General features: G+C 36.5%; 1 protein-coding gene across 2 annotated transcripts in view; it reads left to right on the forward strand.

The window, feature by feature from the left end:
- Positions 1 to 14,537, forward strand: part of SLC25A21 (solute carrier family 25 member 21) — a 241,754-nt gene that overhangs the window by 219,061 nt on the left and 8,156 nt on the right. Inside the window, exons 3-6 of one of the 2 annotated variants that reach the window (XM_053946648.1) lie at positions 1,527 to 1,718; positions 5,041 to 5,100; positions 7,539 to 7,646; positions 11,724 to 11,888. In XM_053946648.1, coding sequence (XP_053802623.1) covers positions 1,599 to 1,718; positions 5,041 to 5,100; positions 7,539 to 7,646; positions 11,724 to 11,888 — 453 coding nt within the window. In that variant the 5' untranslated portion in view covers positions 1,527 to 1,598. The remainder of the gene's footprint in view (positions 1 to 1,526; positions 1,719 to 5,040; positions 5,101 to 7,538; positions 7,647 to 11,723; positions 11,889 to 14,537) is intronic. The other variant, XM_053946647.1, reaches the window with a different exon arrangement.

Below are 14,537 nucleotides of genomic sequence, written 5' to 3' on the forward strand. Positions count from 1 at the left end.
ATAACTTGTTTTCTTCATATTGTGATGTTTCCTCTGTCTCTCCATTTAGTTTCATTTGAAAGAGAATAAAATAAATCTGACTGTGCTTTTTAGATTCCAGCATGTATTTAGTTAAAATACTAACCCATTTGATTTCTCCTACCGATTTGAGTCATTCATAAACTTCAATTCACTTTATTCAAATTGATCAAATTGGCTTAAATCCCATGATATTCAATATAATTATAGAATCATAAAAAGATTTTAAGTTGGGAAGGATCTCTGCTCAAAGCAGAGCTGACTTCATGGTTAGATCAGGATGTTCAGATGCCTGGTCTAGTTGAATTCTGAAATCTTAAAGGATGGAGACTGCAGCCTCTCTGTGTTCCTCCTCTGTGAAGAGTTTTGCCTTATATCCAGTCCAAATCCTCCTGTTGCAACCTTTGTCTGCTGCCTCTCATGCTTCTGTTGTCAGCCCCTGAGAAAGTCTGGCTCTTCTGTATAAAATTTGGATGGTGGAAGAGAGAACTTAAACCACCTTAGATTTTTTTTGTCTCCAGGCTAAACAGACTCAGTTCTCTCAAACTCTTGTACATCATAAGCTCAGGACCCTTTAACATCTTACTTGTCCTCTCTTCGTGGGATGCTTTCTACATGGTTCTTGGACTCTCTTGTGAGAGCTGAGCTTTCTGCAAACATGAGAATCAACATTAAATGTTAAACATGTGAGGTTTTAAATTAAATAGTTGAATTCTTTTGTTATTTACTATATTATATTTTACTATTCCTTTAAATTTACTGCTGTTCCAAGGACATCAAGATAACTTTTTTGAGACATCAGCTGTATTCTACATTAGAAGAATTCAGTGACAGAACAGGGCTGAACAACAATGTCCTTGTAAGAACCTGTATAATGAAACAATTCAATGTGAGATGTCATATGCCAGTACAATTTTTAACATTCAAAGTGGAATTTGTACCTATGCTTTGACCTGAAGAGAATCCAGCTTATCTCAGATTTCCACTAACCTTATTTGGCTATGACTCCAAAGGAAAAGTCATTGCTTCCTTTGGCCTACCCTCCAACCTTTATTCTTCTAATAGTTTTCCTCAGCTAAACAAACCTCAAGCTGTCCCTTCTCCACTGCCTAAATGACTAGTGAGACTTAGAGGATGATTACATTCAGGCCAATGATTCTGAGATTTGAGAAAGCACAAAAGGAAAAGAGTCATTTTCTAGGTTCCAGTAGCTTCTTTTTATGTTTGTAATGAACTTTTTTGAAAGCTTCTAGTCATAGTGTCATAAAAGTGTGTAGAGAATAAGCAAGAGAGATTTTGTACTAAGAAGAAATGTACTTGTGCTACTGAAACATTGTATATATATGGTGTGTATTTTTGCAAGTAAAAATAAAGCTATTAAAATGAAGTTATTTAGCCCCAGTTTTTCAGTTAAGTGTTGAAGGTACAGCTTCATTTTTAGTCAACTACGTTCTCATGTCTGTCTTGCTATTTCTTTTTTTCTCTCTTTTTATTTCCCTTCTAAAAAGAAAGCTGGTATTTCTGGAAGATGAAAAGTCAAAGTTTATAACTTTCTGTTAGATTGAACTTGGAGGAAAGAAATGATGATGCCAATACAATGGTTAACAGATGAACTTTTGGGGCAAATTTATATTGCTCATGTGTTCCCAGACATCTTGTTTCAAGCATATATTTTTATCTTAGAGTTATTGAGACATCTGGTAAGTACTTTGGCTATTTTCTGTGTAACTTCAATTAAAGTGTATCTTTGCCAGATGGACAATATTGGTTACTATATACACAAAAGCATGTTTTAAATACGTTTATTCTGAGATTTTTTTTTTTTACAAAGCTATTAACTTAATACAACTGTAGAGGAAAAGAGAAATTATGCTGTGTTTTTAAAAACATTTTGGGTGGACATACATAAAGTCATATGATACAATATGAAATCTTTGTTTTTTGAAAAATTGTATGTATACTAGCCACTCTAGTACACCCAGCAACATTTATATTAAATTTTATTGCTATTGATTTTTTTCTTTTAAAAAATTATTTAAAGCATAGTTACTATTAAGTAGTTATTTTATTTATGACTCTAGGAAGCTATTGATTTTTAAGGTAACATTTTAAAGACCAAAAAAATTGCTGGGTAATGTAATTCTGCCTTTATTACAACAATTTTACAGATCTGTAACACTATGGAAAACATTAAGGAATACCAGAAATTCCATTAAAGGTTAAGAGGGTAACAATGTCTAGAAAGATGCTGGAGAGAGAATAAAGCAAATTTTATCACAATAAGAAATTAATTTAGTTCAGTGAAGAAGCTTACCCTCCCACTTTGTCAGACCTTTATTATACCTTCAAAAAGATAGTGCTAGAGTTTAAGTAACACTTCTATCTTTTTGGTTATTGTCAAGGCCAATGCAAAAATTTTAAACATATTTGCAAGATGCTTGCAAGATTAATGTTCAATCTTTACACTTTTTGGAGGGTAGTCAAAATCTGGGTCCCAGTTCTAGGACCTTTTCTGCAAAATGATACAGTAATCCCAACTGAGGATATAAAATATATCCATCCAGTGACCAGAGCTCATCAGTTTCCAGAATTTAACAACCCAATTTTGCTTATGCATACATATTCCTTCTTGCTTTAAGACAGAGGCATTATTAACACATTAACACCCAATTCTCCGATGGTTTTGGTATAATTCCAGTGACTTTTCATTTGAAGCAGGTCTTGATTGAAATATTTTATTGACTTTGCCATAGGACAAGGTTCTAAACAAGTTCAAATGAAAATGTGCTGCTTATTACTTATGTTCCTGTACACGTGGTTTATGGAATAGCTGTTTTGTTCTGATAGGTCTGTAGTACTGAACCGTGAGGGACAGAGCTTGTCTTCTTTGGCTGAGATTCAGCACAGGCCACACAATCTTTCTTGTCTTAAAAACTCTATTCCCTTATGTTTCTTATGATTCCCACGTCTCCATTGGCCTCATGGCTCATTGCCTTCCTCTCATGGTGAAACAGTTTGGTTTGTCTCATGCATCAGCGGATGCTGTGTGGAGACATTCTCTATGGTCACAGAATTCACCGACTTTCCAAGGATCCCACCTTCATTTGAACAAGCTTGCTCTGAACTAATCAAATGTTACAGGTCAACATTGGAAAGCAGGCAGGAAAGTTAATAGTTCTGGCTATTTACTTTTGCTGGACTGGGATGTGACAGCTCTTGTACTAGGAGATATGAACCTCTACTGATGCAGTCTTGGTGGAACTGTGACAGGGTTTTGTTCTCCAGTCCCATCATACCAGACACACTGTGTAAAAGCCACTTTATTTTGCATGCAAAGATGTGAATATTCCTAGACAGATTACAGGACTCACAAATAGCGAGCTGCGGTTAGGGACCTTGTGTTGTTCCATGTATGAAAATTATGTGGAATAACACCTTCAATATTTTTCATGTTACCCAGAATTCAGATACCTACTCTTTTTAGTTCACAATTTCTGCCATCCTCATGCTAGATCATTTTCACTGCACTCAGATCTGTCTTACGTGATAGCAACTGGATTGCTTTTTCAGTGGCTTCAGTAACATGTTTGCAGAATATGAATTTAAGACACTATGGGATTTGTTCTATAATCTCCTTCATAAATTTATCAAGCTCTCACCTTCAAAACATAAAGATTTTTCCCCAGTTGTTCTTATTGGAAGACTGTTTCAGGACTCTTTTAGTTAGAAGAAAGCTTCATCAGATCTCCAGCCACATTCTAGTTATAGTTTGCTTTTACACCTAACTTATGTTACATATCTTCCTTGTTTTTCATTCTCTTGCAGTGTCTCTTTTGCTAAACTAAACAAGGAAAGCAGTTAGTCTCCTTCAGTCTTCATTCTCAAAATAATCTCTAAGTTCTCCTTAATGGTCCTGGTAGTCCTGTTTTGAATATGATGTAGTCTGAGTTGTTTTTTAAATAGTGGCCTAGATTGTCTGCTGTATTTCAGAGGCTATCTTCCCAATAATTTGTAAAATGCCACACACACTCTTTCTCTAGAGTATGTATTGACCCATGCATCTTAGACTTGGTGTCCACAGACAAGATGCTAGGCAGCGAAAGTCTATTTGCCTGTGCCAACAGGAAGCTTCCTCCTGTCTTCAGTGCAGTCAGAGTTATTCTAAACCTTCTTCTTGGAAGAACAAATCCATTCATTTATTATGCTTTGATTTTTATAAGAATTCACAGAAGGTATTCTTAAAACTAATGGGTTTAGGTGTCAAGACAGGGTAGGTTGCAAAGTGAGCCATTTGCAAATGGTTGCCTTTCACCATGTTGGTGCAGATGAAGCTGGTTTTACTTTTTTCTTGAGATTCAAACACCCATGAGTACAGGGCTTCAAGACATCCTCTAAGGGATTGCAGATGCTCAGAACTTTGAAGCGCCACTGAAAGCAGACAATTGACTGAAAGATTCATTTGTAAAGAGAGAACAGGAAGAGAAATGTGCCTGTTGACACAAAAGAAGATTATAAAAATGGCAGACTTTCCATCTTCAAAATCCACAATTATATCTTTCTGATGAGAAGCAGACTAGTGTTTGAGAAATGCAAAAGCATTTGCATCATATTACATTAAGGATGTGGGGGTGATTTCTTGGGAAAATTGTAATATCTGCTACTACATTTAAACTAGTTTATGAAAGTTAATGCTAGAGGAAAAGTTTATAAAAATTTACTTAAAATAGGTCCTATATGATGTAAATGAACTCTTAGATAAAGCATTACTTGAACTGCACTTTTCCTGCTATTATGCATGACACACTAATAAAATCAGTTCCGAAGGCTGATTGTCTACTCTTGCACATCTAACTCTGCTACAGAGTGTGTGAAATAAAAGTGGCTTAAGTTTATTTTGCAGAACTGCGTGTAGCTGCTCAGGATATGAGGTAGTGAAACCCCATTGTAGTCTGCTTTTTACTAATTTGTAAAAGTAACTAATAATTTCTTTCAGTTCAATTTCAATCTAACTTCTATTCACAGTTTTTTACCTTTGAACAATACAAGAAGCTACTGGGATATGCATCATTGCCACCAGGATTGGTATGTATGAAAACAGAACTTTGTGTTGTGATGTAGTATGTGTCTGCTGAATAGGGTGTCATCTGCTTCCTCCCATAGGAGAAGCCCAAAATTAAAGGGTCCAGCTCAATCCAGAGTTTTTCAAAACAGATCTGTCCCTTGATAAGAAAATATTGATAAGAATATATCAAAATTGATACATTATGTTTTATATCAAATGTCCTCAAAATAATTCCCTACAACATCATAACATTCATGAACATGGATAACAGCCACCATGGAAAAGTCTGTATACAGCTTGTAATTCTTCATTCTTACAAAATTACGAAAAAAGTTGAACATTATCAATATTTATTGATTCATGTCATCATGTCTAGTTTAACACTTCAGCCTCATAGTGCTATTCTCCAAGGTACCATACAACTGTAACAAAAAATACAGATCTCAGTTTTATTTTAAAAATTTTATAATAGAAACATAAGTTATTGATGTCCATCAAAATTCTCTTGTCCATCGGTGGAGTTAGGAATTAATCTCAAGAAATAACTGGTTTAAAAACAAACTTCAGGGCATAAAGATACACAGAAATGTTTTAATGTGAAGATGTAGCTTGCATGTGTAATCTGCATTCTCATATGTAGTCTTAATTCTGCTATTGTGCATTAGGAGTAAAATACTTTTTATAAGAGCTACTGCTTCCTGTGGTGTAAGAATGTAAATCATAGTAAATATCTATTTTTCATGATGATGACATCACAACTTTAGGAAACAATTGATCTTTTTAAGGCTGTGCTATAAAGGTTTTGGCAATTTCAAGTCTCTTTTTAAAGAGTATTGCTTCCAGTTACATGTCCCTTTAATTGCAGTGAGTGAATGGTCAGGGAATTCTATTAACTAGGTTTAAGCAAGTTTCCTCTTCCTCTTAATTATTCCACTGGCCCTATAGCTGTGTGCAGTCTCTCCTGTTTTATCTGGTATTTTTCAGCAGTTCTCATCCTTAGGTGTATATAGGAAGACTGATACTCGTTCTCTAGCAAGTGGAAAGAACAGAGCTGAAGGTTCTGTGATACCCCAGCACTTTTTTGGGAGGAAGAAAAATAGGCTGAAAACTTGTAAACATACTATTGCATGTTTACAAGCTGCCCAAAAGCTGCTGTGATTCATAGAACAGTTACAGCAAAGCTTAGAACAATCAGAACCCCTCACATTTTTGGTGGAGTACTGTTACTATAGAAGCATTTTTGGTCCTAAAGTAGTGAGGGAAAAAAAAAAAGACTGAGGGGGATTCTGGTCTAAGCCAGGCAGAATGCTTCTAGGTACTTCAACAGACTCATATCAATTTGTTATTAAAAGACAGATGCATACATACAGCACCAGCTTCCTACTGGCTTCAGTCTCATGGTTGATAACAAAATGTTGCCATCTTACTGGAAAAATCAATTTTTTAGTAACACACTCCAAAGGCAGTAGGACCGGTGTTTGTCACTGCCCTTTGAACTTCACATTCCTCTCTTTCTTGAGCTCTCAGGAGTCCTTGCTCAAATCCCTCTGCGTTAAGTAAGTTTTTTCTCACTATTGTTTTTCCCTTACTCTTGGCTCCTTTGAATTTCAGCAAATGGATTCATTATAATGTATTTTGGTCCTGGGACTTTGTTCAGCACCTAGAGAGTTTGGGGATGTTAAGTGAAGGCAGTAAATGTATAAAGTGATCATTAAACTTAACCCCTCTGAACTTTCTCAATTAACCTAAATATTTTAATACTATTTTTTGTTTAAAAAAATTAAGGTATCTTAAAATGCTGTGCCATGATGGAAAGTAAAGCAGTGAGTATCTCCATATCTATGACTGAAATGCCACTAGCTTCTAAGTAAATGGAGTTAATTCATCCTTGCAATGAATGCTGACATTTCCTCATGTGTCACTCATGCCCATATAAACCTTTCTAGGATTTTTAACTACTAGGTGAACATTCTACTTGTGCAGTTTGCTTAAGTACTGAACTATTTTAGTTGTTTACATGTATTTTTTAGGTAATATGTTAGTGTTATGTTCTTAATGCTCAGTTCTGAGATTTTATTTTTTCTAGTGCTGCATAACTACACTTATATTTGTGTTATTATTCAGAGTCCACCCAAAGATAACATGAGGACATTCTTTTGCCACTTTTTCCATGTTTGTGCAATCATTTGGTACCATATTTTCCCTTCCAGCTGAAAAGAGAATACATGGACATGGAGTGCTATGATATTTTGTTTTGATTGTTTTAGAATATGGTTTATGGCTATTGTCATACTGTCTTCATGAACTGTCAGCATCTATCAAGGGTTCAAGTTGTTTAGCAATAGAATACTGCTGCATTGGTGTAGTCTTGCAGTTCGCATTGTATCCCTTGGTTTCACAATCTGATGTAGAGGAAGTATTATTCCTTAATACTCAATTTTCATTTGAACTTTCCCAGGCATTTGCAGTTGCTGGCTTGGGATCTGGGTTGACAGAGGCAGTTGTGGTTAACCCGTTTGAAGTAGTGAAGGTTACCTTACAGACCAATCAGAATGCCTTCACAGAGGTAGGAAAACTGCTTCCTTCTCCTTTTTCCATTTTATTGGGCATAATGCGCTTTGATGTTCATATTTAGAGCGGAATGTCTGTAATATATTGGTGGATGCAAATGATTTCCCCACAAGCTCAACAGAAATGGGAGACCCAATAGACAATGCCTTCAGGTGTGCAGAGATGCATGAGCACTGTCAGAGGCATCAGCATCTCCCCTGAAAATATTCTGTGCCTGAAATGCACCTTCATCCTTCCCGAGCAGCCAGCAACCCAGCACTGTGAGGAACTGTAATCCAGTAGTACAAACCTGAGCCCCTTGGACACAGCGCATTTACCCCAGAAGGCTCCAGACTGCAAGTGAGCACTGAAGGTTAGCATAAAACCCCATGGCCCTGTGCCCTAGACAGAGTCCAGCTGCTGTATTTTATGCAATGTTTCTTGGATGAAATTACTTACAAGACTTCACTTTTATTAGCACAAACTGGAAAATTGTTATATAACAAGTACATTGATAATTTAAATTCTTGCTTAACTTCAGAGTTTTGTTATTCAAATATTGTTTCGTCCAAGGAAGTCATTGAACAAAACATTGTCCATGATTCTGGGTACTGCTGAAAGGGGAAAAATATTAAACTGGAAAACAGTGATTCACGAAAATCAAGTGTTCTCAGGAATGCCCTAGCTTCTATTAATTTTAATGCAGAACATATTCCAGAATAAAGGGAAGGAAGGCAGTAATGAAGTTCCTTTTTCATTTTCTCATTTAATAAAAATAACAATTGTCAAATCATGCTTTTCAAAATCTTTTGAGAAATCAGCTGTACCATAGTAGAAGTGCCAAATCATATAAGCATTCACATGAAAAGGTTGGCTGAATCCCTGGTGGGACATGATTTTTGCATGTTCTACTATTATGCTTTGACTGAGTTAATACTTGCATGCCTTGTAGCGCTCATGTACACAAATTGAAGAGTTTTGAGGGGTGCACAGTAAAATGATTTATGGCCTGGCTATTTACATAATCTGCTGGGGCCAAGCTCCTCAGGTACACTCTGGAAAAATACAGCTACTGATTTCCAAATGTCATAAAGTAACTGGTACCTATTCCATAAGTCATCCAGAAAAGCATTTTCTTCCAGAATAAATTTTAAAATGTTTGGTAAACTCCTGTTTGATTCTTAATGCATATGAAAGATATGTTTATTTGCTGCAAGTCTCCAGTCTAGACATTTGTTAAACTTGGGCAGCAAAGCCACTAAACAGACAAAGAGTACAGAGCAGGAGTAAAATGTTTAGGATCCTGGAAGGAGAGAGACTGAAAGCAGGAAAAAGCAATGTGTGAGAGAATCTGTCTCTCAAGATGATGTGATAAAAATTATGAACTATTACGGCTCCAGCAGTAGTGAACTAAGCAGATATTCTGGATCTTTCTGCTTCATGGTTGTGAAGATGTAATTATCCTAGCTTTAAAAACCCTCTGCTTTTAAGTATAAACAAACCACAAACCATCATATCTTGAACAAACCATTTCTTGTAAAGTTGCAAAAGACCAATGTATCCTTTCACTTCATATGTTTTAATTTTTTCTCTACTGCAAAATTTATAACAAAGTCTGGGGTGGTTTAGTTTGTAAATTTTAGCCAATTATTTCCTTCAGTTACAGCATCTCTTCCTTGGTGACCTTCAGAATAATACAATAATCAAACTGTAGCTGTCCAAAAGCATTCTGAGTTGTTTTTGTTCAGGTGAATATTCTCTAATTTAATTTAAATGCAAAATTTCACAAAATCCAAATAATAGTATAAAATTGCCACAGAATGGTATTTGGACTCTACTAGAAACCTAGTTTACACTGAAAATATTAACTACTTGCTCTAGGGAAGAAAATCCAAGCTAAATTAAGTTCTTTAATCACAAAGATTGTTATATCACAGACAAGTTAATTTTTAATGTATCTTTCTAAAGTGTTAGAACTTCAAAATTTGCTGTAAATTAGAAAAAACTCCAGTGACTTAATACCTTGACATCAAGTTCTCATTAAGAAAATGTTAAAGAACATTCCACAACAAAGCATGTAAACTAAGCCCATTGGAAGAAGCATGTCCAGAGATTATATTATACAGCATAAGGCATTATCATGCACTGTTTTTCTAAAAGGTTTAAGTAAAGTGTGTACCTTTCGCATTGTGGAGCTTTCATACTACATGATGAAACCTAATGCAGTTCACATATTTCTTTGACTATTGTATAGAAATAATAAATATATCTTGTTTAAAAGGAACAAGGAAGAGCATGAGCACATACACTCACACCCAGACTCCAGCACACCCCCAAAGCAAATATTCACACCCTGCAGTGACAGCTGAATTGTTCTGTGGTAGCAGATCATCTTTCCAGGGTTGATAGATTTAAAGAGGAAGGGCACTATAAATCACGTATCAGCCCTTTTGTAATGTGGATTGCTGCGGGTAAAAGCAATGGTGGCTTTTTGTTAAAGTAGACTGCAAGAAGTCCAACACTATGTTGTTTGGTTTTCCTTTTTTTTTTTTTTTTTCCCTTTCCCTGTAGCCCTGGATAACTCACTGGTTATAGAAGCTGGTGAGATGATTAAAATCTTCTCACCTGACATGAGAGTTATGATTAATTAAACAAATACAATTTTCTGCCTTATGATGAGAAGAATCTGACTCCAGATTCCACTGAACCAGGTCTATATTAAGCAAGAGTCAACAGCTGTGTGAAGTGCATTAACTCCAGATGTTTGTACAATAAATTCCTCTGTCTAAGGTCCTTCCATCATCAATGATGAACCGCAGACCTTCTATGGCTTGATCGGTTGACATGATGACACTTCCTTTGGTAAAAGGGAAGTGCTGCCAAAGAGTCCTCCTTGTTACTAAAGGACTGAAAAGGGAAGTCAGGTGTAGACATTGCAGGTGTCTATATTTGGACTTATTAATCCCATCTCAGGTGTTCAGCAAGTGACAGGCTTCCCCTCTGAGGCATGAGTAAATCCACACTCAAGACAAGGGATGTTGTAGATGTTGATGTGCTTGCCACAAAGGCATACTACAGGATACCTTAATATTGAAGGTTGCTGTATAATTTCTTAAAGATCTAATGTCCATTTTTGGAGCACAAAAAAAGGATGTTATTGCTAGTATCTGCGCCGGGATGCAACAAGTATCCATGATACTATCCATGTTTAGTATCTCCATTTAAGAATAGAATCTGACTTGAATTCTTGGGGGTAGATAGAAAAGTAAACTCTAGTAAAGTATATGCTGAGCATTAACAGGATAATATTAGTTGTGAAATATGAAAAAACAGAGTGAAACTTTGTATTAAAGATTAAACTCGTTGATCACCTAAATAAGAAGTCATATGCTGGGTCAGATATAGTAGCATCATTTGGCTGATGCTGTTGATCTACCATAGTGATATTTTGAAATGGAAAGCTATTAAACAAATAAGTGTATTGAAATTAGTGGTATTCATACTGGTGTAGTCAAAATTCTTCTATATTTTCATGTTGAACCTCCTAGTGGAAGTCATGTTTTGCCTTTCTAATTATAGATTTGATTACCCAGAGCTTTATGGTTTTATGGCTTTTTTTGGCTTTATGCTTTGGAGAAAGCCAAACTCTATTCATAACTTTTTGAAAGTAATGTTTCTATAAGGCTGCTAAAAAATGTAAAATATTCAGAAGGGGAATAACTAATTCTGAATATCACAGTATATTCAAAAAAAGATCAAAGGTGCATATTGTCAGGCAGATTCTGTCTGATATGAGGGAGTTTCTTCCTTTTTGCCTTTTATGAAATGAAAATCTGTTACAGTACTACTCTTTTACAGTACTCAAGTCCTGCTTTCATCTTATTCTGCAATCAGAAAAATGAGGAATATTTTCTTAATTAAAGTTGTGGTTTTATTGGTCACAGGAAAGAGAAAATAACAAATACGGTGATACTTATTATAAAATTACAAGAATTGGCAACACTGTGTTTGTCAATAGCATGGAAATGATGCTATGTTTATTGGGGTTTTTTTGCAAAGATGATCTTTTCCTTCTTTTGCTTAACTTGTGTAGCAACCATCTAGCTTTGTTCAAGCTCAGCAGATCATTAAAACCGGTGGTCTGGGCTTCCAAGGACTCAACAAAGGCCTCACTGCAACACTGGGCCGTCACGGAGTTTTTAACATGGTTTACTTTGGATTCTACTTCAATGTGAAAAACATTCTTCCAGTCAATAAAGTAAGTTCTTCATACAATGCAATAGACAATCAGATAAGAAGTTTGACACTTTTATTCACACTCTATTTTTCTGTGCAAAGCTGTGGTATTTAGTGATAAACAGTGACTAACCTAGCTCTGTCTTGCAGAAATCCATAGTATTTTAATGGAAGCAAATTAAGGACTTGATCTTCTCACTTTTTAAGCAAAGTTGAGTGTAGTCATATATCAGTTATTGTTTTTATGAAGGTCCCTTTATAGCATGGTAGCAGTGCAAAAAGGCAGCAAATGAGATACAGACATGTTGTGCTTATGTTGGGTATGTATGCAATTTTTTTTTTTTTGTGGCAAACTGGCTTAGAAGAGAAAAATCCATTTCTAGCATTTCTGTCAGTATTCACATAGGGGCTAAGCTTGAAGAGGTGGCTGAGCTGGAGGATGTAGGTTATTCTGGCCAGGCACTGGACCTACTTACTCAAAAGAGAGTTCAACCTAGTACTGAAGGATGACAGGGAAGTTTCATCCTTATGGGAGAGAGTCAGTCCAAAACAGGTTGTAAAGAGTCATGCACAGGGACTTTATATCATTTTTAATTAAAGAAAAAAAATCATTATAGCTATAATTTCACTTAAAGAAATGTTGATAGTCCTATATTACTTTAAATAACAAAGGAAGCAAACATTCCCTGTACAACAAAAGGACATTTTACAAATGAAAACGTGGTAATATCAGCAACTTTCTAAATGACTGTGTGAGAAAAAACTAATGGTTTATTAATGATTCCAGTATGCTACTTATTGAAGTCTGTTTTCACTAATGTGATTTTTAGATGATGACAGTTAAACAGTCACAGGTGTAATATGTAGTGATATACATGTAAGAAGGTGCAATTCACATCAAAAGGGATCGGTTTCTATTCCCATATGAAGTAACACCTCTTTTTTTTTTCTGCACTTCTGAGTAGCCTGGTATTTTTGTTGGCAGCGTTGTGTAAATGGAGAAAACCTCCACTTCTTATTTGCAGATTATTACAGTAAATTGAATCGTTCAAGAGCAGCTGACCCACAAGTTTCTACAAGTTTCTTACAGTGTATCTAAGCATATTTTACAGTGTACTTTAGTCACACATTCTAAAAGCTGAAGGCACAGGCACAGCTTGTTACTAAGATGGGAGTAAACACTTCTGTGTTGATCAAAAGATTAAAAAATTATAATCACTATGCAGAAAATTCAGGAAAATATGCAGGTAAGGACAGAGACTAATGTGTAGCTTCTATGGGAATCATGGGAAATGTTCTTGCATAGGAATTGAAGAGTAATAGTATTTGGCATATGCATGCCTTCCTAGCCTTTCAGATTTCAAAAAATAAGAAACAAGTATTACATTATTAGAAAGATTCAGAGCTTTATGATCTAAATGAAATTAGTACCTTATACAGATTTTGTATGATGCAGAAAAATTTTAACATCTACAACATGGGTTTAAATATATGTAGAAAATAAAAGGAAAATTACTTCAATATCAGCCGGTGGCCCAGCTGTCCTCAAATATTACCAAAATCAAAAGGCAAATAAGTGGAGAGGTTTGCCTGGTGCTTAACCAGTGCACAGTGCCTTATGTGGTGGCCTGCACAGTGGCTACATCTGTGCTAGTAAATGGAGTGGCAACGCTGAAACTCAGCCGCCTGTGCTGCTAAACATTCCCTGGCACAGCTTTGGCCCTGGCCAGCTGCTGTGGTGTGGTTTTTGCTTTAAATTTGTGTTTGCCCACTATTCTCCTCCCTAATCTTCTCGCCTCCCAAGTTGCCAAGCCCTTCACTAACTTCCTCCCTCCCAAATTATCAATCCTCCCTATCCCTACCCCTTTTCCCAGAGTGTTCCTTGTCTATCTTGTAGTATTCAATACCCCATTTGTTACTTTGTATTATCCCCCTCCCCTGCTCTCCCTGAGAGGTTTATAGAATGTTAGTCCTGCCCTAGACTCTTCCCCTGCCCTGCCCTCACTGGTTGGTTGCCCTATACTGCTCCCCCTATAAAAACCTCTGCAGACCCCCCCTAAGCCTGCCCTTGGGGTCCCAGGTCTTGGACCTAATAAATTCACCCAGTTGTACCCCAAGTCCCATGTCATCGTTATCTGTTCCGGCGCTGAACCAAGCAATAACTGGGAATGGCAGAGCTCACGGGGGGAGGGTCGCGCCCCTGCTGTCGCTGCCCAGCACCATGTGACAGCGCACTGTGACAGCAGCCAGCGCAGTTCCTGGGCGAGGGTTAGGAGCCAGTGAAGGCAAGGAACCCCTCCTAATGGGCTGGCTTCATGCAGCCAGTCTCTTCAGAATGGTGATAGCATTCTATAGTGCTAATAAAGCTAAGAGGACTCTCTAGGCCAGCCAGCATCAGTGCCATAGACAGTCTGTACAGAGAGATACGGCCCATAATTCAGATCAAACTCCCATTAAAATCAATGCAAAACTTAGCCTGAATTTAGGACATAGATCAGGCCTCATCTGGCTGGTGCTAGCCAACATTATATGTCAGGTACTTACATGCATTGAATTTCACTTCAGTGACTGCTAAATAGAAGTATTTGACAATAATTTATGACCTGCAACCAATCTCTTCTGTCAGTGAGCATGTACTAGAGGTTTAGAGTTATCAAACCTGTACAAGGAA

This window comes from Vidua chalybeata, chromosome 6, assembly GCF_026979565.1.
Source record: "Vidua chalybeata isolate OUT-0048 chromosome 6, bVidCha1 merged haplotype, whole genome shotgun sequence".
In the NCBI taxonomy this organism is placed as follows: Eukaryota; Metazoa; Chordata; class Aves; order Passeriformes; family Viduidae; genus Vidua; species Vidua chalybeata.